The sequence below is a fragment of the Octodon degus genome, unplaced genomic scaffold (genome assembly GCF_000260255.1).
Source record: "Octodon degus isolate 3935 unplaced genomic scaffold, OctDeg1.0 scaffold00221, whole genome shotgun sequence".
NCBI classification, from domain to species: Eukaryota; Metazoa; Chordata; class Mammalia; order Rodentia; family Octodontidae; genus Octodon; species Octodon degus.
Genome location: NW_004524797.1, coordinates 3172437 through 3195926, shown reverse-complemented (window position 1 = coordinate 3195926; position 23490 = coordinate 3172437). Strand labels below are relative to the sequence as shown.

General features: G+C 36.0%; 1 protein-coding gene across 1 annotated transcript in view; it reads right to left on the bottom strand.

Moving 5' to 3' along the window:
- Invs (inversin) overlaps positions 1 to 23490 on the bottom strand; it is a 192682-nt gene that overhangs the window by 119599 nt on the left and 49593 nt on the right. The window contains exon 3 of the mRNA XM_023705477.1: positions 23308 to 23474. Coding sequence (XP_023561245.1) covers positions 23308 to 23474 — 167 coding nt within the window. The remainder of the gene's footprint in view (positions 1 to 23307; positions 23475 to 23490) is intronic.

Sequence of the window (23490 nt, the reverse complement as noted above, 5' to 3'; positions counted from 1 at the left end):
TAGTCTTTCTTTCTGATGGTTTTAGCATTTATTGATGGCCATTATCCAGATGTATTATTTTATTAGTGGTTACAGAGTAGTTTATAGTTTATAAACTGTTAAACTTATGAATCTGAATTCTGAAGAACTTCAAGTAAGTAGACACAGATTGAATTTAAAATACTCTGATATGTATGGTGCAATGCCCATTATATATTGTATACTAATAATATTTACTGAACAAATAAATGGATTACATACTCATCAGAATTGGAAGAGCAAACAAGTAGATTCTTAGACATTACACAAACTTTTTAGAAATCTCATTATCACTGATGACACAGTTTAGACAAGTATAGCAAAATGAGAACAACTTTTTTTTCTTTTTTTAACTTAGTGAAGCTGTGCACTTGTGACTAAGCTTCCTTTTACCAAGATTATTTTGGTATCATTGATTAGGATGAGAATTCTGGTGACTCAGCCAGGAAAATGACAAGTATACTGAATGGTGGACTCAAGATCCAAGAGGATCTTTTTTTTTTTTTTTTTTTTTTTGGTGGAACCGGGGATTGAACTCAAGCCCTTGTGCTTGCCAGACAAGCGCTTATTCTACTGAGCCATTTCCCCGGCCTAAGGTTTTTTTTTTTTTTTTTTTTTTTCTCCAAATGCCCTCAGGGGTGATTTGGCTGGCTGGAGTATTGTGGGGATCGAACTACAGCAACCTGAGGCTGACAGCTTTGTGGAAGCAGCCACTTAAACAACTGAGCTAACGCCAGGCCCCCCAAGAGGATCTTGAGAGGTTACATGATGAACCCAATTCAATCCACCAAGCGCTGATTTTAAGTACTCTGTGTTGGAAACAATAAAAATGACTAAGCCACTCTTCTATATCAAGATGCTCACCATCTGTAGAGAAAGCAAATGTGTAAACCAGTGCTAAGTGACATGAAAGTGACTCAGTACACAAAATACTGGAGGAAGAAAGAAGGGAATAGTCAACTTCACCTAAGTAAGTCTGGGAAACTTAAAAATATGAATACAGTAAGATATTGCAGTTTGGTACCAAAGCCCACAAATAGAGGATGTAGTGTAACCAGTAATATTAAGATAAAGCAGAATTAGAGAGCTATGTGAAATACTGTCAACATGAATCAACTGATTTTGGCTGCCAAAAAGTCAATGGCAACAGTCATATAGTCATGGGCTGGCACTACATTCTGTGGTAGGTAATATATTTTCAAGGGGATTTAGACAAATGCATGTATATCTAATGGCAGGGGTCAGGTTGGGCAGGAGACTTGGAAGCATATTATATATATATATCTGTGGCTTAAGTGCCTGCCTGGCAAACACAAGGTCCTGAGTCTGATTCCTGGTACCGCAAAAATAAAGAAATAAATAAAGGAAGGAAGGAAAGAAGGAAGATGGGATGTTACCAGAGTAAAAACATTCTTGACAATGTCATACCAGGCCCTACAGAATCTAATCACTATATTTTTTCTCCTCCTATATTTCCTACTCTTGTGCTCATTCATTATAAGTGGTTTTTTTTTTTGCTATTCCTTAAATAGCCCAAGATTGATTCCCCTTGACATTCATTCTGACTAGAACAAATACTTTTACCTCAGATGTGCACGTGGCTAACTTTCCTACCCTCTTCAAGTCTTGTTACAGGTACATAGCAGTAAAGACTATTTGCCTTATTTGAAGTTAAAACCTGGACGTCAAGTATAGCTCAGTTTTGTTTGTTAAGTATGTGTAAGGCCTGGGGCTTAATTCCCACCATTTCAATCAACAATCAATTAAATTATAACTTGTTCTCCTCACCCAAACTCTCACTGGCTCTCTTGATCTCCCTTACTTTGGCATTTTGGTCATATGTGAAAACATCTGTAAATGATCAGTGGGACCTTGCAAACACTTAACAGCGAAAGGAAACACAGAGTCTTGTGATTGGTCACAGGGAAAATGTTATACCCAGGAATGGACAATATCCACACTCTAAGAATAAGTCCACCTAATTTTTTTTTTTTGTGTGTGTGTGTGTGTGTGTGTGTGTGCGTGCGTGGTTGGCTTAGCCCACCCTGGGGGCGGGGCTGGCACGGCATGTGGTGCCAGGGATTGAATTGCGGTCCCTGTGCTTTGCCTAAGCTTGCCTAAGCAAGAGCTTTAGACTGATATCACATCAGCCCCAAGCCTACCTAATTGTATCTTTTTTTCTTGAACAGTAAAATGTATATAGGAGAAAAACAAGAAAAGAAAATCACATGAACAATTATGGTCCTATGACATAAGATGATAATTAGAAAATTAGTGTTCATATTTTCTTTGGAATTGATGTTACATACAAAATTAATTTTAAAAAGGTTAAATGAAAGTAAATGGATCTGAAGTTCCTTTTTATCAGCCATAAACATATTCGCTGGCTCTGTGCCCAGAGTTTAAAAGAAATCAGCATGAGTCTAATGAAAAACAAGCTGTAGGTTTCAGAGAAATTCAATATATACTCATTCTTTTCCTTTTAGTTTTTTTTTTTGTTTTCTTTTGGTTTCCATGGGAATGTAGGCCTGTAGGGATATCAGAATCTATTCATGGAAAGCAGATACTTGCATTTTCATGACTTGGTAAAAGTGGGGTTAGTGAAGAGATAAAGATGATTAGAAAATGAGTGTGGTTGTAGGAAACATGATTATTTTAAAACAAAATTCTAAAAGCAATCAGATTTTAAAATATAATTGTCCCATCTGTTGTATAGTGTTTCAGAAATATAATAAGATAAAGAAAACAAACACTCAAATGAAAGAAAGAAGAAGCTTTTTTTTTTTTTTTTTTTGGTGGAACTGGGGATTAAACTCAGGCCCTTGCACTTGCCAGGGACGCGCTTATTCCAGTGAGCCATCTCCCCGGCTCCTGAAAGAAGAAGCTTTGAATTCAAATCCTAAGACTTGTTTCTGAGAAAGAAATTGTTAGGTACTTCTTTAAAGATTTAATGGGAAAACTGGATGGATTCTCTTGTCCAAGAGAATAACAACTCTGAGAAAGACAGCTTCAGGACAATATGAAGTTTTAGGTTTTTTTTTTTTTTTTTTTTTTTCAATGCAGCAGGAGCACTGAGTAGGGGATTAGAAGAAGAAGAAAATCCATGACTGCAAATGACAAGCCTCAGAGAACTTGACCAAACTATACTTTAGCTTACTTATATAGAAAATAGCTAACACACACCTTTTCCAACTACTGTGAAGCCATTCTGAAATGAAACAAATGTTTCTTTTTAAATAATAAGGCAGAAGAAAAATTCAAACTAATGATTTCAGTCAAGATATGCTGACATGTTTCTGTGACTATAAATCTTATCTATGCAAGTACTGCATGAACCATAATCAAAGTGTTAACAGATAGGTTTTTATTTTTATTCTTAGATTTGTTTAACAACAGAACTCTGGTTTTGATTGACACACTAATTTGAAAATAAGATCCTAAATATCTGAAAAGTTTTTAAATTGGAAACTGGGAGGACAGGTTGATAAATAATTTCTAAGTATGTGGAAGAGGACAAACGATACTAGTCTGGGAACCCCAGAAATTGAAATTAATGAGACTGACTCTTTAGAACTTTCTTTCTGCTTGGAAATAGGTAGTAAAACCCTAGCCAGGGTTAGATCATATTCGGTAAACTGCCAACTATGAGTCTTGGCACAGAATGAAAAAGCTTTTTTTTTTTTTTTTGCTACAACAGATATATTTCACTTATATAACAAGAAACTTTGATAGAAAACAATATTTAATAGATGAAAGTTATTATGCTGAGATAAAACTCACATTAATAACTCTACTTCATTTAAGTAAGAGTCTGATCTCAGGTCTAACATATATATACTTTCATGTATATGTTATTCATATAAGTCATCAACTAACTTTTCTTCACACAGGAAGGATGGACACACAATGGTGATATAGAAAGGCTGATTGGCAAGTAGTGGTGTATAAAACATGGAGGTCAGCACTAGGCAGGAGAATCTCACATTATATCCTAGCCTGGGCAACTTACAGAGTCTGTCTCAGTAGTAGTAGTAGTAGTAGTAGTAGTAGTAGTAGTAGTAGTAATGATAATGATAATAATAATAATAATAATTTCAGTGCAAAGGACCAGGGTTTAACCCCCAGTACCACTAAAAACCAACCAACCAAATGAAGGCAGTTATTTATAATATCTATCCTGCACTTAAAATATTTATTAATTATTATTATTATTATTTTTTTTTTTGGTGGAACCAGGGATTGAACTCAGGCCCTTGCGCTTGCCAGGCAAATGCTTATTCTATGGAGTCATCTCCCCAGCCCCTTAAAATATTTTTGCAGTTTTTCTGCCTTTACATGCTACAAGAAAACCATATTCTTGTACCACTTTTATTTTATGTTAATATTTTACTTCTGCTTCATCTGTTTAAATGTTGTTGCACAATTTAATTATTTTTCTTTGCACTGAAGTAGTTTGTTTGCTATTTGTCCCTATGGTATTATGTCCTTTGTAAGCTTACAGTTATCCCCAAATGTATCTTTTTCTCTTGGAATCTTCTGCCATTTTCTAATGTTGCTCAAAAATACTTTGTTTTAAACATTTATTCCTACCCTAATTAATAATTTCTTTTTTTTTTAATTTTATTTATTTATTTATTTATTTATTTTTGTGTGTGTAGCCAGCTCAGCCCACCAGGGGGCGGGGCTGGCTGGCATGTGGTGCTGGGGGATTGAACTGCAGTCCCTGTGCTTTGCGAAGCTTGTTCTAAGTAGGTGCTTTAGACCACTGAGCCATCTCACCAGCCCCAATAATTTCTTTTTACTTTAAATTTTTGCACAAAACATATTTGCATCATTCAAAGGTGAGAGTAAAATAAAAAGGTAAACCATAAACATTTTGCTACTCCTGCTATCTGCTCCATTTATTCTTTTATCCTTGTCATACATAAGTAGGCATTTGTATTAGCTTCTTACATGTCTTTAGAAAGCATTTATATACTTAACCATTCTTTTTTTCGGTTTTAATGCAGTTGTTTATTTTATATTGGTGGCATCTCCATGCATAATGCAATCATTACTACCTTTTTTAAAGTGTCAACATTTGACAAATCGTGACTTCATAGAACTCAGCTGTAAAGAATATAGATATGTTTATACAGGTCATACCATTTTTTTTTTCATAAAATGTCAAACTCAAGAAAGGGCAAGACTATATCGTGTAATATGAGAAACTACTTTGGCAGTAACAATACACAATGTACTAACCATTTTTACTCTCCTAAAATCTTGTTTTGAGATTTTGTACCATTGTTTTTATTTTTTTCTTTAAAATAAAAATAACTGGTGTCAGAAAAAAAATAAAAAGAAAAAATAGAAAAAAAAAAAGAAAAGGCAAGAGCTAGACAAGCAAGATTAACTTCTCAAAGGGAGGAAGAACATGATTTTAGAGACATCATTTTGAGAGAAAGCCACAGTAAGTTTGGGTCTACCCAAGTTTGGGTCTACCCAAACTTGAAAATTCAAACTTTTCTAAGAACTACTGAACATTTTTGATGTTATTTATTTATTGGTTTTTTGACACAAGGTCTTGTTATGTAGTTTAGGCTGGCCTTGAATTCAGTGATGTTCAGCCTCCCAAGTGCTGGGATTACCTGTGTGTACCACAATGCCTAGCCTTGATGAATTTTCAAAAGTATGTTTTCTTCTTTGCAATTTACATGTATTTGCATATGTATTTGTGTGTATTTGAAGCTAGGAACTGAACCCAGGCTCTCATGCATCCTAGGTAAATACTCTGCTTCTGAGATATATTCCCAGCCCTCTGCTAATTATTTTATACACATCTCTTAACTTACTTAACATTTTAGAGACATTTTCATTTTAATAGCTAGACAATCTTATCATTATTCTTCCTGCTCCACAGTATTCCTTTGTATAAATAAATTACTTATAAAAACATAGATTCCTATTGAGGAGTATTTAGGTTGTTTCCAACCTTATTTTTCTAAACATTGTTGTCATATAACTTCCTAGATATATCATTTCTTATTTGTGCAGGTCTGTCATTAGGATAATCACAGATGGGGTTGGTAGGATAAAGTCATATGCATTTACAATTTAGACAGCTATCCCAACAGTAATATATTAAGGTGCATATTTATCCATGGTCACATACAATAAAATGACAAGTAGGAAAAAGGGCCTAACATAATTAATTTCAATTTATATTTTTTAATAAATTGTTTGAAAATATTTTTACATGCCTGGAGTTGAGTTTCTTCTAATGTAAATTCTTTTGATTTTCCTTGGGGGCTGGGGAGATGGCTCAGTGGAATAAGTGCTTCCCTGGCAAGCATAAGGGTCTGAGTTCAATCCCCGGTTCCACAAAAAAAAAACCCCAAAAAACCTGATTTTCCTCTCAGAATGCCCTTCTTTCTTTTCAATTCCAAGATGCAATTTACACTTAGTTTGCTTTAAGTTAAACTACCTCTACCAAGGTTGTTTTATTTTTTGTGTGTGCATGTGTACTGAATCCAGGGTAGAGTGCATGCTAACCAAGCACCTGCTCTCCCACTGAGAAGCACACTCAGGCCCCAGGTTGTCTTTTGACTTTGTTTATGTCTGTAGTTGAAGAAATTCATTTTATGGGTAAAACAGCTAGGAACACAGAGATTATGTCCTGCTTAAAGTTACACAACCTGTGGCAGAGACTGAATTGTAGTCATAGGCAACAAGTGACTAGAAAGAAAGAAAAAGTGAAGGTTAACTCATTCTACACATTATTTAACATAAACCTATATATATATTTTAGCAACTACCATATGCCTTGCAGGCTTTAAATCTAGATGACTAAGAGAATACAATACCATAAATTGATATAGGGCAATCAGATGGGGGAATTGAAAGCAGGTACTCAAATAAGTTACATACACTTGCATCTGTATGTAGAACTATTTCAATAGCCTAAAGGTGGAAAGAGCCCCAATGTCTCAGATAAATAGATAAACAAATATTGATACATAGATATACAATGGAAAATATTCATCCATAAAAAAGAATGAAGTATTGATACATATGACAACCTGGATGAACATTATACTAAGTGAAAGATGCCAGACATAAAAGGTCATGTATTACATGATAACACTTAAAAGAAATATTAATAATACACATATTCATAGAGACAGAATGCATATTGGTGGCTGCCAAGGGGTGGGGTGAGTAGGACATACAGATAAATGCTTAATACTTAGGAGATTTTACGGAAGTGCTTTGGAACTAGTAGAGGTAGCAATTATACAACCTTATGAGTTCTGACTTCCAAATGGTGAATTCAGAAGTACATTTCACCTCAATGAACTATTTTTAAAACTCAGATATAGGGACTGGTCATGAACAACAAAAAAATATGTGCTTCAGTTATACTGAAATTGAGATCTTGAAAAGATATCCAGTTAGAGATTTCTAGGAGATAGCTGGAAATAAAGTCTGGAATTAGGGGAAAGATTTAGGTCTGGAAACAAAAATATGAGAGAAAATAAATGAAAATTGTAGAAGCAGGTTAAGACTTCACGAGGGTCAAGTATGAAGAGAGATTTTTATCTTGGATTAGAGCTTCTGAGAGTTAAAGAAGAGACAGTAAGGGAAAAATGGGCTCTCAGAGCAGGAGAAAAATAAGTTACTGTAGTAATATTGAAGCCAAGAGAAAATGCAAAGAGTAACTAGTTGCTTAATAAATGAATGATAGGAGAAACAAGGAGTATATATAAGAATCGAGGAGAGTATATGCCCAGGTAAGTTAAATCACATTGTACATCAACAAAACAACACAAAAGCTCCAATTAAGTGCCATGTTGATTTGTATAATGTGTAGACAAAGAAAAAAATCAATAAAAAAGAATTCAAACAAAATACAAAGTCAGTAAATTTTCAGGATTAGTACCTCTCTATCCAAACTATCTAACTAGGCTCAAATACCATGTGTGTCTCTTTGGATTTAAAAATGATTTGCTTAGGTAAATGATAGATCCAGAAAGGATAAAAGTCAGGTACAGGAACATTAGTAACTAAAGAACATAACAATTTTTTTAAACTCAAATCTAATATTTTAAGTCAAAGAAAAAAATTAAGAAATTGTTCTGAAGGTTAAATGTTTAAGAAATGTTATGGCTTGTATCAAGATGCCTCCTTCAAAGTCTATTGCAATCATAGGTGGGGCTTTTCTGAGGAGGCTGGATCTACAGTGTGTGAGGCTGGGATGAAGATGTGATTGATTTCTGGTGTGCTGCTAGAATTAAGGGTGCTCCACCCTGGGTGAGAGTCAACTAGCCTACAGCTGGGTGAGGACCCGCCTATGGGCCGGGAGTCTGGATAGGGCATAAAGGATAAAAGGCTGCTAGTGTCATTGCTTGTCACTTGCTGCTGCTTCACTACCTCCTGCACACTGTCTTTGACCACACCACCCCTGCCTTGGAGCCAGCTAATGTCCACAAACTATGAGCTGTAATACATCTTCCCTTCATTAACGCTGGGTGTTGCGTATCTGTCTCAGCAATGAGAAAAGCAACTAAGATATGAAGGTATGCATATTTAAAAATACTTTGCTAGTAAAGAAGGTTAAAGTTGCTAGGTGAGTAGAACTGAGTTGTTATTCCTGGTTATAAAGACAGTAAGAAATATCTATATATCACCCCCCCTTTATTTTTTTGGTACTAAAATCAAACTCAAGACCTCACTGTTGCCAGGCAGACACTGTGCCATTGAGTTATATTCCCAGCCCTTTTTCTGTCACTGTGTTTTGGTTTTTTGAGCCAGGTTTTTGCTGTGTGGTCCAGGCTGACCTCAGTCTCCCAAGTGCTGGAACTGCAGGTATGCACCACCATGCCTGGCTATAACTGTGTATTAGCATGGCTACTAGCCTTTTAAATTCTTTTTAAAGTTAAAACAAGGTAAAAGAAACACATAAAACTCCCATGGCTTTAATGAATATTACTGCTTATTTTTAGTATTTGTGTTGGTTGACTGAAAATATATGACAATTCAGTGATAAGTTTAAATGAAATCTATTTTATTAATCGTATCACTTATTAATACAATTTGGAAAAAGTACCTATATTTTCAAAACAGATGACATTTCTTGTTTGGATAAGGTATTATAGTCATATGCCTTCGTAAGCACTATGCATACCTTGCCTGCCTTCCACAGTCTTTGGCACACACATTAAACCTGTGTTTTACTTAAAAAATATTCACAATTCTATGAGGCAGGTAAATTAGCAATATGATTTTCATTTTGTAGAGGCCTAGAGGGTTAAACTACTCTCCTAAAGCAACAGGCTAGTAAGTGAATCTCTTGATACTAGATGTCCTTAAATTAGGAAGAGAATATCGGTCTTACAACTTCATATTGAATTTCTATTTCATTATGCTAGACTGACTCTTTAGAAAACCAGAAATTAATAAATCTTTCTTATACAGTAGAAAGTCAAGCTATTATCCAGCACTACCTTTCTCACTTCCTCTGCTTCTCTAAATGGAGGGTTTAATGCAGCCAAGGAAGTCTGGTCCAGGAGATGCCAAGAGCAGTAGTGGCCCCCTAACATCCTTAAGTTTCTGTCATCATTTTCAACAAAGCCTGGCTTAACAGATGAGATCAGGTGCATTCAGGGTGACATGGCTGTAGACAAGCCTGGCTTAACAGAGGATAAACTTTGCTATTTTTTCCTTTCCTGCTTTTGAGCCAAAACGTCTCCCTCTACAGGTCTTCAAAAAATAAAATCTAGAGCTGCTTATTTTTCCCATTTGTACAATGAAAATAATTTTCAAGAACCTTTCTGGTTTTTATATTTTATAACTGTCCACAATAAATTCAGATCATACTCATTAAGTAAACAAACTGTCTACCCTTCCCAACTTCACTTTGGGTTTTTTTGGTTCATCTTCCTTTCAAACTATTGGTGCCTCCTTTGCCTCAACATTTAAACATGTTCAGATGTGTCTCATGTAACTCCAGGACTGCCAAAGACAAAAGATTTACCAGTCAAATGCAACGTGTGGACCTTTTTAGGTCCTGATTCAAATAAATCAATTTTTTAAAAGTTGGACAATGTGAGCACTGATTAGCTACTAAATGATATCAAGGAGTTGTTGGTTTTTTCTTAGAATTCTATTGTAGGAATATATTTCTTTTTAGGTATACACTGAAAAGTTTATAGGTGTCTTTGATTGCTTTAAAATAGTTCAGAGTATACAGATGAAACAAGATTATGAATTAATAACTGTTAAAGCTTGGTGATTAGGTTGAGGTTTATCACATTATTATTTATTAAAAATTTCCACAATACCTCATCTTAAAACTTTTCCTTATCAATAACCTCCTCAATCTATTATGTACTCTCATTTTGAAAGAGTAATACCATTAACTGTCTCAGCATCCTTATTTCTTGGTTTTTCAACAATAATGTATACCATCTGGATCTGCTAATACCATTGTTTTTACTAAGATCACTTTTTAATGAAAAAATCCAATGGAAAGGCCGGCAACATAGCTCAGTGGACTAAGCACCTGCTTAGGCAAGAACAGAGACTGGGGTTCGATCCCTAGCACTACATGCCGCGCTGGCCCTGTAGTGAGACCCTGCATCAAATACATTAAAAAAAAAAAATCCAATGGAAACTTTTCAAGCTTTACTATATCTATGGCTAATCATTAATTCAGTATTTGCTGAGGAATACTTCAAATCCTAGCAAAATAAAAAATATGAAATAGAAATGGGTCCTTATCTGCAAGAAATTTGTCCTTTTGGTACCACACCACCACTCTGACCTAGTTCTCTTCTGAAAGTTTATTTTCCTTAAATAAGACTTGAATGTTGGTGTTTCTACTTCTCATTCTGCTTTTATCTATACACAACACTTCAGTACTTCATCCATCACTATGGATTTTTATGTACTGATAATTCTAACCTGGAATTCACTCTGTTGGTAATTATTATCTAGATATCCCAGGGGGCTCTAAAATTCAACTTGTTCACAACTGAACAAAGAATTTCCTTTCAAAAATTTTCTTTGGTTAATATATCTTACCTCTGCAAATAATGTCATCAAAAAGTAGGATTACCAATCAAAAGAGTCATTAGTGTAAGATTAGGTATCTACAGGATAAAAAGCCAAAAACATTGAAAATGAAAAAAAAACCTCTACAGGTGAACAGTGTATTTTTTCCTTTGAGAGTGTGTATTTATCTCAGGTTCCAATTTTTGAAGTGGGTCTTTAAATTTGGAGGGTCTTTTTTTTTTCTTTATATGTTCTACATATTAGTCCTATGTCTGACGTACAACAGGCTATAATTTTTTTCCTACTCGATGGGTTCTCTTTTCACTCTATTGGTAATTTTGTTTGCCATGCAAAAGGTTTCTAATAGGATCAGATCCCAGTTGTTAATTGTTATTTCTCATAGGATCAGGGTTTTGTTCATGAACTCTTCACCTACACTGATGACTTCAAGAGTTCTACCTATTCTCTCTTCCAGTAGATTTAGTGTTTCTGTTTTAATATTTAGATCTTTGATCCACTTTGATTTTTATTTAGTGCTTAGAGAAATGGCTAAAAATTATGTTTTTTAAAAAATAATGAAGTACTACTAAATCATAAAGAATAAACTTGAGACATTTCTAGCTAATTGGATACATCTTGACACCACACTTATAAGTGAAATAAATCATACACACATGTGTAAATTCACATTTTTTCTCTATTATGAAATACCAAAAGTGTAAATAAGGACCAAAGTATATAAGAGGTACTATGAAACAGGAAGCAATTGTTCAAAAGAAAGGGGAACTAGGGAGGGAAGAAGGGGAAAGGAAAAAAAAAGGTAAAAGAATAAAATGCAAACAAAGCTTTGTAAATAAGGGGAAGAGAAAGAAGGAGGTTGGGGAAAAAAGACAAATCAAGATATATCATATACAGATACAAATTCCCTATGATGAATATGATCATTATATATCCACAATGTACCCATAAATTTAATAAAATAAAACACAAATGGTGAACATAAAAAAAGTACAGCAGTGATTCTCAAAGGATACCCAGAGTAGCATCACTGTCAACAGGGAATTTATTCAATAGGGAAATTCTCTGGTCCCAAGCCATCCAAACTGCACTAAAAACCTAGAAGCAGGCCTACAAATGTGTGTCTTAACTAGAATTCTAGGTGATCCTAATACATGGCCAAGCTGGAGAACCTCTGGGTGACCGATCACCTGGACAGAGCTTCCCTGTCCACTGGGGAAACGTGACCTGAGGTCTTGTGAGCCTCGACCAGGAACCAATCTTGAGTCTATCATCCCTTACCCTACCTGTAAATAATGTTTATCAGGTTCTGGACACTTTAACATTTTAAATAACTTATAAGGTAGAACATGTAAAGTAAACAAATCTTAGAAATACAGATTGATACACTTTTATGTTGTTACCACACAGATCAATAGTATTTAGAACATTTCCAGTGCCACTGAATTCTTCCTATGCTCCTCCTAAGCCCTTACCTGACCTCTGGGTGACCAAAACTCAGATTTGAATTACTGCAGATTAGTTTTACCTGTTTATGAAATGAATGTAAGTAGCATATACATTTTTAAAAAGTGTCTGGCTTCCTTTAGTTAGTATGTGTTTATGAATTCCACTTAGAAGAATGAATCAGTAGGCTCTTTGTAATTGTGGAATAGACTACAATTTATTCATTCACCTGCTGATAGCTATTTGGATCACCTTAGCTATTGATTAAAACACTGGGGCTGGAAGTATAGCTCAGTGGGACAGTACTGGTTTAGCATATTCAAGGCACTGGGTTTTATCCTCAGCACTAGGAAAATGAACACCCCCCCCATAATTAAATTAAAAAATATTAAGTTAAATTAATTTATTTATTTGGTACAGGGTCTCACTATGCAGCTCGGACTTGTAGTGCTTCTCCTGTCTCAGCCTCCCCAGTGCTGGGATTGCAGGCATGTGCCACCATGCCCAGTTTCATGGTGTGCCCAGGATTCCAGGGCCAGCATGGCATACAGTATCAGGGATTGAACTCTGGTCTTTGTACTTGCCAGGCAGGTGCTTACACCACTGGGCTATCTCCCCAGTCCAGCCCCCTAAAAATTAGTGACTGAAAGTTACCATTATTTTCAGAGCCGCTCACCCCACACTTTTTTTCAGTGTAGGGAAAAAAGCCAAGGTGGTTATGCTATAGTTCAGGCTGTATGTGTAGGGCATATTTCTTGTAGAGAATAAGTCCTACATGAGTGGAATTCCAGCACAGGCACACACTGTGGTCTCTGTATAAATAACTTCTATAACCAAAGTTGTTACTGGGAAATGGTCACTATTGTGTAGACACACATAAGCCTGACTGTTCTGAGGGCTGACAGTTCACTGAGAAGTGCTGTGAGTGTATAGTGGTTAAGACCGAAACCACAGATGGACAGATGGGCAAGAGCAAAGGGCTGGGTGGCTGGCAGATAAGGTAAGTCAAGTGGAGCAGCTGAGTAGAAACAGGAAGACAGTTCAGGGCTCTGCGTCTCTTCCTTGGGTTGCCCATACTAGAACTGCCCTAGTCTAAAATGGTGAGAAATACTCAGATTTGAACCCAGGGGCCTTGCACTAAGCTCTATTCCTAGACCTTTTCTTTTTTCCAAAAAAGGTCTCATTAAGCCCTTAAAGTGTCCAGGCTAGGCTCAAATGTTATTCTCCTGCCTCAGCCTCCAACAGTACTGGGATAATAGGTGTGTACCATGAGATGCAGTTGCTCTGTATTTCTATTACCAGTTGGTATTGAACATCAGACTTTTTGACTGTAGACATGCAAGTGTTATCTCATTGTGGCTTTAATTTATATTCTCCTAGTTAATAATGATGTTACATACCTTCCCATGTGTATTTTAGGCATTTGGATGTAATCTTCAGTGAACTAGAGTTATCTGTTTCAAGATTAATATATTTCGAAAACTGTTATAGTAAGTTAAGCAAGTTGTGGAATGACATACACAATATTGTACTATTTAAAGATTTGAAGTATGCAAAACAATGTTACTTATAGACATGTGTATGTATGGCAGGAAAATATGCACAGAAATAGAAACTACCAAAATCAAGATAAATTAAGAAGACAGAAACAGATACATGGGATTTTGGAAGATAAGCAAGAACCTTCAAGTGCCTCTATTCTATATCATTTAAAATATCTGAAGCAAAAATAAGAAATATTCAGAATTATCTCCCCTGTTAGGAACCTGAATGTTTACACATTATTTTCTATTCTAGCTCTATACTTTCAATAAACCTAAAAGATACGCCAAGGAACATTCCAAGCATATGCAAAGCCCAAGAGGGTATTCAACTAATTTATTAAGAGAAGAGACTGTAAGAAGCAGGACTCAGTTTTCTTGACTAAGAAGGAGTTGATGTGACCCCCTCCTGTCTTTGATATGTACTAATCCTTGAAGAATAATCTGATGTTTGCAACTATATAGCATTATGACTAATGCCAATGGTGTTGATAATAATTCTAGAGAGTATATTTTTCTAAAAAATGAAAGAATTTAAATTTAAGGATTTACCACTCTGCAGATAGGGAGATTATTCTACCATATAGATTAAGAAATTTAGCTCACTGAAAGTCTTGTAAAATCTTACAAAAGGGCTAGCCAAATAGCTCAGCAGATTAAAGTGCCTGCAAGCAGGTGCAGGGGCCATGGGTTTGATCCTGGGCCTGCTGTGCCAGGCCTGCCCTTGGGCCCTGCTGAGAGCGCAATTGAGACTGGGCATGGTGGAGCAAGCCTGTAATCCCAGCTCTTGCAAGGTTGTAAACAGGTGGATTGGGCCGGGGAGATGGCTCAGTGGAATAAGCGCTTCCCTGGCAAGCGCAAGGGACTAAGTTCAATCCCCAGTTTCGCAAAAAAAAAAAAAAAAAAAAAAAAAGGCAGATAACTACAAGTCCAATCTAGTAGTGAGACCCTGGACACCCTGTACACCCTTCCCTAAAATACACACACTCAAAAAAATTAAATTAAAAAAAATCTTACAAAAGTGTAAGGGGGTGATAGAAATGAAAAGGAATAAAATATAAATGTTAAACTGGAAACACTTTGAAGGTCATATCTTTTGTTATTCATTTATCTGTTCACTTTTATTCCTGGCTCACTGATTCATTCATGTATTCACTAAGTTAATACCACCCTCATTAAGTGGTAGGAAACGTGCTAGGAAGGTAGCTATAAAATCAAACAGCTTTATTTGGGGTAACATCTAAATAAATTTGATGAACTATGGTAGTAAGTTATGGCAGAGGTACACAAATAATGAGGACAAATATAGGAATATTAAGTAAGGGGAGTAGGTAGTGGATTGTTTGTATGTTTGGTGTGTATGCATGTGTAAAATAAGGAACCTAAACAGTATTGTATACATTTTTCCAAAAAGTTTTAAAAATATCTATTCTCCTTTCCACTTTTATAAACAAATAGCATTGCATAGGAACTGAAAACCAACACTTGAAATCCAGTTTTCAGACAGGAATTGAAAATTTTTGTGAGAAAAAGTACAAAGCACAACACAACAATGCCACAAGCTGATGTTTCTTTACATTTTCAAAGTGGACAACCTTAATCATTTTGGGGCTCTAAAAAGCCCTAAAAGTTTAGCCCTAACCAAAGATCTCCTGGAAGATTAAAATGTACAATTATTAATATTTTTGTTGCATTGCAATAATTTTATTGAAAGATCTCTTAGTACCAAGCATAATAGTAGCTGGTTAAGTTACCTCTGCCAACTGAAAATTAATACTGACATTTTCAAAATGTTGAAATATATCAGCCTTTTGGTAAAACTGAAGTTATCCTCAAAACATGGCTTACAAAATGTTAAAGGTAGAATGTACTATGGCTCTCTGGTTCACTTTTCAATGCTTATTTATCTATAACATATCAAAATTGGTTACATAAATTCTGGGTAGTCAGGCTTCAGGCCTCCTGAGCTGCTGTTCATAACACGAACAATACAGACACATCTCCTTACATTCACTGGGAAGTCCAAACACTACCTCAGCGATCTCATACTTATGGAGGTGCCTGCTTACTTTTCTTTAAAAAAAGTTTTTAATCTTATTTATTTGGTACAGGGTCTCCCTATGCAGCCCAGACTCATACTGATCTTCCTGTCTCAGCCTCTTCGGCACTAGGATTACAGGCATGTGCTACCATGCCCTGTTTTGGGCCCCCACAGCATGCATGGGGTTCCGGAGCCAGCACTGCACATGGTACTGGGGATGGAACCCAGGTCCTTGAGCTTGCCAGCTAGGCTCTTTGACCACCAAGTCAAACCCTATTAACAAATAACTGTATATGTGAAAGTCAGAGAAATAGCAGGATCCCTGAAACAAAAGCTTTTTCATCTGCACGTGATGCATATAACATACTCTGATCACATTCATCCCCCTATTGCTGTTCTTTGCTCATCCACTTCCTCTTGTTAAATAGTCTCCTTTCTATTTTATATTATTTTTTCTTCTAGATTCTGCACACTCAGGAACACATGGAACAAAACATTCCAACAATTAAGTATCTTTTGTGAGAGGAACATAAAGGTATGACCGACTGCCTTTCTTGAGTTAAATGGAGAGTACAAAATGAAAAACAGATCAGTTACAGATGTTCAGTATACTGAGATTAATTTTATTCCCAGGGGTACCATTTCTTTAACTTCCTGGGCTAACAGCAATTTGTTTCTAGGAAAGTATGTCAAGGCTGAACCGTTAAGTAAGTTTTTCCATATATATGTATTTTGAAACTGGATGAAAATTTCTAATAAATAAAAACTTTAGCATTTGTGTTAATAATGATCTTCTACGTAAGTAACATAACATTCATTTTACCAAGACATGTTAGATACTACACTAGAGTTGGGGGGAGGGTCTAAAAAGAAATAAAACAAGGTTTTTGCCTGGAGCTCCAGTCTAGTAAAAAAGAGACAAGTCACAATGCAAGACAAATGGGCTGCAATCAACAAAGGGTTTTTGTTAATAATAAACTTAACAGAGGATAACAATATTGCATACTATTACAAAACCATAAATGCATAATAAGTAGAATACGAAAATGGTTGATCTTCCTAGGCCAAGAATAAAATGAGTATTTATATATTACAATGGCTAATATTTTGTAGAACATATATTGTAAGACAGATGGGTCAACTTTAAGAATCATGCCTTTCATATTTATATTCCAAAATAGTACCTATATTACTCTAATAAACTCTCTAAATTTTAAAAATGAGGTATTATTCCTTTTTTCCCTATTACTAGAAATAAATGCTATGTATTTCATTGCGCATGAGATATTTAGTGGCAGGGTACTTTGACAAGGAATTGGTTGGAACATAACCTTTGTAGAAGTGTTTTGTTTAATAGTGCTTTTTTTCTAATTTCTACACCATAGAATCTATATTCTGCTGGTAATTATTATCAAAAAAGTATAGCATACTAGGAACATTTAGATGTTACTATTTTTAGATTTCTAGTATATTGTCTTAAAGTGGATTATAAAGGAAAAATGATTTTATTCATTGATAGTTTCATGGCTGAGATTTTTATAATAAGTGGAACAATAACAATAGAAAAGTTCATAAACTTATCTAATATGTTTTACATGACAAGACAAAAAATACATATACATGCTTTGGTTTGATGAGTACAAGTATATAGAAGTATGATTGAACAAAACAGTGGCATGATCTAATGGTAATAAATTGAAGGTAAACTTAAAAAAAATAGTACCTGTATAATAGTATTATACACTTCAGTTGTTTCAATCTACATTGAATAAATGAAGATACGCACATATCCATGAGTGTTGATGATTACACAACTAGTACACTTCTGAGTTCACAGATACCAAATTAAGAGAGATAAACATTTGAAAAGAATATTTAATATCCAATATATGAGAAAGATTCACTAAACAAAAGGAAATGAAGCTTAATAGGAATTGGTACCCATAACACCTACCCATAACAAATATGTGACTGATTTTATTCATATTCTTTCCAAGTATATAAGGTCTCCATTGAAGACATCAGGCAAATACTTCCTGAATCAGTACTTACCAACAATACACATCACATTCAACTTCTCTATTGGCCTACATGATAACAGCTTTCTATGTACTTCCATTTTCTTCTTATTTCAAAGTACCATTTGTTACTTTATTAGTCCCCCTAAGATACTTTGATCATGTAAATTTTATTTTCATGATTACTAAGTGGCTCCCTAGTATTCATGATCTTCCATTAAAAAAATTCTGGCACTAGTACACACCAGCTACTACATGGCTGAAACTTTATCAACTAGCAAAATCCATGATCTATATGTTCTACAATGAGAATGGATCCTTACACAAAATCAATACGTTATATATTAAAAGACATGAATGTCTGCATCAAGACAGAAATGAGAAAGTGGAGCACATGAGGAAGTGCAGGTATCCTGCCTTTAATTCCTTCGGTCTGCCCCCCAGTTTCCCCTTGACGCAATCCCATGCCAGAACACGCTCTCTGTGCGTAGCCCTCACAGCAGCCCTCTCTCATGGCCCATTCCTTCACATTCTGGCCACCTCATGGCCTCTGAGAGCCTGCACTGGGTGACCTGGGGGGCAAGTTGACAACCCCCACTTGCATGAGCCAGGCCAGTGCTGCAATGGCAGAAGCATGCAAGAGACTTGGTGCCTGACACACACTGGCCATGGCATGGTTATGTGGCTGGGGATGAACTCTGAAGTCGCCAGAGCTTCGTCCTCAGAGCTATGCTGCTGCAGAAGCAGACCATTCCCGGCTCCAGTAGGCTACATGAGCCAGGCAAGGCCTATTACCTGATGAGAGTGGCAAATGGTGTGACCACTGTTCATTATTCCCTGACCAAAGAAAGGCCACTCATCACATTCAAAGGAAGTAAAAGCAGAACTATGGAAAAAAAAAAAAAAAGATATAAATGTGAAAGAAAATATAGGATCATTCTAAAATAATCTTTAGTTTCCCAGCTGTTGTTTACTGTGTGGTTTGTTTGAGGCCCACCATGTACAAGAAAGCTTTAGCCATCTGCTAATGACTTATAAGGAATGCAGTTTCCGGTTTTGGATTACTTTTCTGAAATTCCCCTCACTCAGTGATTCTGGCCTTTAACTTCTAGCCTCTACTGGTATTTCCAAACTCTTCCTCGGTTTCTTTGACCTAGTAAGACCGTTGTGGTTGGATTCTTTTGCATTACGATTTGAAAAGTACCTTAAAGGAAAAAGCCAGAATGAATGCATTGCTCTTTCTGACTCGTTCCTTCTCTGCAGGGCTACAGTTTCTTAGATCCTTCCCATGCTGATCCTGCTTGTGCTGATTGTTCCCACTGCCTTCAAGCTACATGTTTTGCTCAGATTTTAAAGATATTTGGGGAGGGCAGGCTAATCCAAAGTAAGTAGTCAGGCCCAGAATGGAAACATATTATGAAAGTCTCTTGGTTTCTTATTTTATGATTCCTTCCTTTCACCTTTAAACATTCCATCAACAGTTATCTTACTATGTATCTGATGACATTCCACAGGTGATTAATTTATATTGTGTCTCTATGATACCAGTATCTGATGTTTTTCACATACTTAATCTGTTTCTGCTAGCTCATTCATCTGCATGGCTTCCTATGTATTAGGAGATCTTTCCTTAATTAATTTATTTATGTGTGTGTGTGTGTGCGTGTGTTACCAGTGATTGAACTCAGGACTCTGCTCTTGCCAGGCAGGTGCTTATTCTACTAAGCTATCTCCTAGGCCCCTCCTTATGTAGTTGAAGCTCATGTTAGGTTTACTATGGAGGAATCCATATGTGTCTGGAGATGATTACAGCTTATGTCTAGATATCCCTCCAAAGCCTCATGCACTCATAGGTGGGGCTTTGGGGAGGTGAGTGCATCCAAAGTTTTACAGCTGGGTGTGAAGCCCAGTGGAACAGGTGGCTCAGTGTGGGCATGGCCAGGCAGGGTCTGTCTCTTTCCTCCTCTCTTGATCCCTCTTTTCTTCCTGCCGGCCATGCCTTGAGTTCCTTCTGCCACACTTGCCCAGCTGACTGTGGACTGAAATGTCTACAAAGTGTGAGCCAAAATAAAGCATTTCTTCTTTAACTTGTGGATGTCAGGTATTTTGTCCCACTAATGTGAAAGTAACTAAGACAGAGATTGGCTTTTGAATGTGGTATGATCCTAGAAGTTCAAATTGAAGATGTTTTCTCTAGAAGTTGTGTTGGTATTTGCTCAGAAGCAGACTGTGTTACTGATCAGAGAGATACTACCTCAAACTATTTTTTTGAAAATTATTTCTCAATTATTCAGTGTCTTTTTCTGGCCTAGCTTTTACTTTTTCTGATTTCCTTTTTTTAAGATTTTATTTTATGTATTTAGAATAGGGTCTACAGGGTAGATCAGACTTGTAGTGATCCTCCTGTTTTCAGCCTCCCAAGTGCTAGGGTTACAGGCACATGCCACCATGTCCAGTCTCAATCAACATCTCAGTGCACCCCAGGGCTGGGGCCAGCACCACATGCTGGGGATTGAACCCTGGGCCCTGTGCCTGCCTAAGCAGGCACTTTAGTCCTCTGAGCTATCTGGCCAGTCCCAATTTCTTGATTTTTTTTTCTTTTTTCTTTTCTTTTTTTTTTTTTTTTGGTAGCAGGGATCGAACTCTGGACCTTGTGCTTGCCAGGCAGGCACTTATGCCATAAGCTATCTTCCCAGCCCCCTGGCCCCTGATTTCTTAATAATGGTTCTTTATATGAAGCACAAGGCCAAACACAACATCCAGTTTTGACTGGGTGATAAAAGAGTCAGTACTGCTTTAGTGTACAGCGTTAAGTACACGGCTGCTTTTCGTAAGCAGGTAAGAAGAAGCTACAGCAGGGAAAGGAGGTAAAAGTGTGTATATCAAATACTGAAAAGAACATAAAGTTGTTATTTATGGAATCAACTATGTAAGTTCTAATATGTAATTCTGTTTCTTCTTTGATATGATAATTTAAAAATTTAACCAGAAAATTTAAAAATTCAAAATGGAAACAAAAAAATTAAAAATTAAAATAACGAGTTAAAAAATGGAAACCAAAAAAAAAAACCAAAAACACTGTACCTTATAAAGAGACTTACAGCTACATGTCTGGTTGTACTTACTCCCTCTGTCAACAGTTTTGGTCCTGTTTTCTCCCCAAAGATTGTTGGATCATTAAATCTCATCCCACCCCACAAAATCTGTTTGCTGTTATATTCCTCCAATCTACTTTTCTTTTTTAATTTTAGTTTTTTATTAGAATGTTTTTATGATAAATGTTCATCTTGGAGAGTTGGTATATACACCTTGCATCTTTATTTTTCTGTCCTTTTATTATTATTTTTTTTAATGTATTTGGTTGTTACAGGGTCTCACTATGCAGTTCTGACTTGTAATGATCCTCCTGTTTTCAGCCTCCCCAGTGATTACAGACGTGAGTCACTCACTACCTGGATTCCATCCCCAGCTCTGTGTTCCCAGGACGGGGCAGCATGTGGTGCCAGGGATCAAACCTCGGTCCTGTGTTTTTCTGTCTTTTTTAAACAAGATCTCACTATGCAGTTCAGATTAGCCTTACACTCACTTCGTAGCCCAGGCTGGCGTCAACCTTGAAGTGATTCTCCTATCTTGGCCTCCAGAGTACTGAGATTACAGGGGTGGGCCACCATGCCCGCCTTCTGCATACTGCATCTTAATAATTTTAAACTTCCTCTTTCCCACAAGCTTCGCTGCCTGTCCTTCCCATCTCCCACACTCATCTCCAAATGCCTTTCCTGTCTCAACAAAGTTTATCTCCCTGTTTCCTATCATCTTTCATTTTGCTCTTTAAATTATTTATATTTTAGGGTTTTCATATTAAAGAAATAAAGATATTTAACTTTTTGCATCTCATTTATTTCACTTAACATCATGGTCTCAAGGTGCATCTGTTTTTCTATAAATGACTCAAAGTTTCAACCTACATTTTTGAAGTAAGCTTTATACCTAAATGGATCACAGTGAAGAAACTAAAGGGTATCAAATTCTTAATATTAGGGCCATTCTCAATCTAAACTGTTTTTTAATAAGTTAAATGGAGCTATTTCTCTTGAATGAATAATTTTACTAGCTGACAAGCCTAGGTGAGAGGTTGCAAATAGGCAGAAGTTAAATTTGAGATTGAAAATGGGGAGATTTTTAAAAAATTACTATAATAAAAAGCAAATTCAGGAGAAGTAACTTTGGAAATAACCTGACAGACCTTGCAGATGACAGCCTGTAACCAGCATATCCCGTTGTGTATCTTAATGTCAGCCTCTTTTCATGTGTTCAATGAATGAAAAGGTGTTTTTCTAACCCCTCAATTAATCAGCCTTATCTGGCCACATTTTTTAGTGGGAAATAACTCTAATAGTTTCTGGTAGATCCAACTCATTTTGACTGCTTTTTATTCCAAAACCCTGGAAGTCTAAAATAACAACAATAAAACCCACCAGGTATTTGGAAATATATCTTATAGATCAACATTTTAAGGAAGGGAAAATCTTTTTCAGGCAAATATTTAACTTAGGGGCTTTCCATTTCCCATATCTTTTGATGATTTTAATCTTAAAAATCTGAATGTTTTGACAATGCCTTTAAAAATTTGTAATCATTGATACTGGCAATATAATTATAGGTTTTTAAAGACCTTAGTATGCACTCAGAAAATGAATTTCTTTCTGGAAGCATACAAGGCATATATTTCAAAAGAGACTGAAGTTTTTTTATGATAAAAGTAACAAATCATTAAGGAAGAAATGTTTAAACAGTGAAAAGTACAATTCAATGTATTTCCAATACCCAAACACAACCAATATCAACATTTTTGTGTATTTACTTTTAGTATTTATTTTTCTCTATACACAAATTTTTAATTCACATCAGTCATAATGTACATATAATGTTCTTCCTTTTTTTTTTCCTGCTAAACCTTGGATAAATGCCAGGGAATTAATTCCATTTCTTGAGGAATCTGGATAAGTAAATATAGCCACTGCTAGTGATTTGTGCTATACTCTCTGTTTTAAAAACTGCTTTTAAAGAAAGCATGAAGACTTACAGCCATGTACTTGTGATTTGTTCATTACCTGACAGTCAGATAGTCTCAATAATCAACTACAAAATATCACCCAGTGGGTTCACTCCTCAAGGTTACCTCACTTCTCACCTTTTGAGCTGCGAGGTGGAGGGCCGTTCTCTGGCTGTGGTCAGTTTTATTGACATCTGCTCCTGCCTTTAGGAGAGCATCAGCACAGTCCAATCTGTCGGCCAGCACACAGTACATAAGTGGTGTCCGCCCAAACTGGTCTTCTTTGTCTTTAAGAGCAGGGTTTCCTACACAAAACAGTGG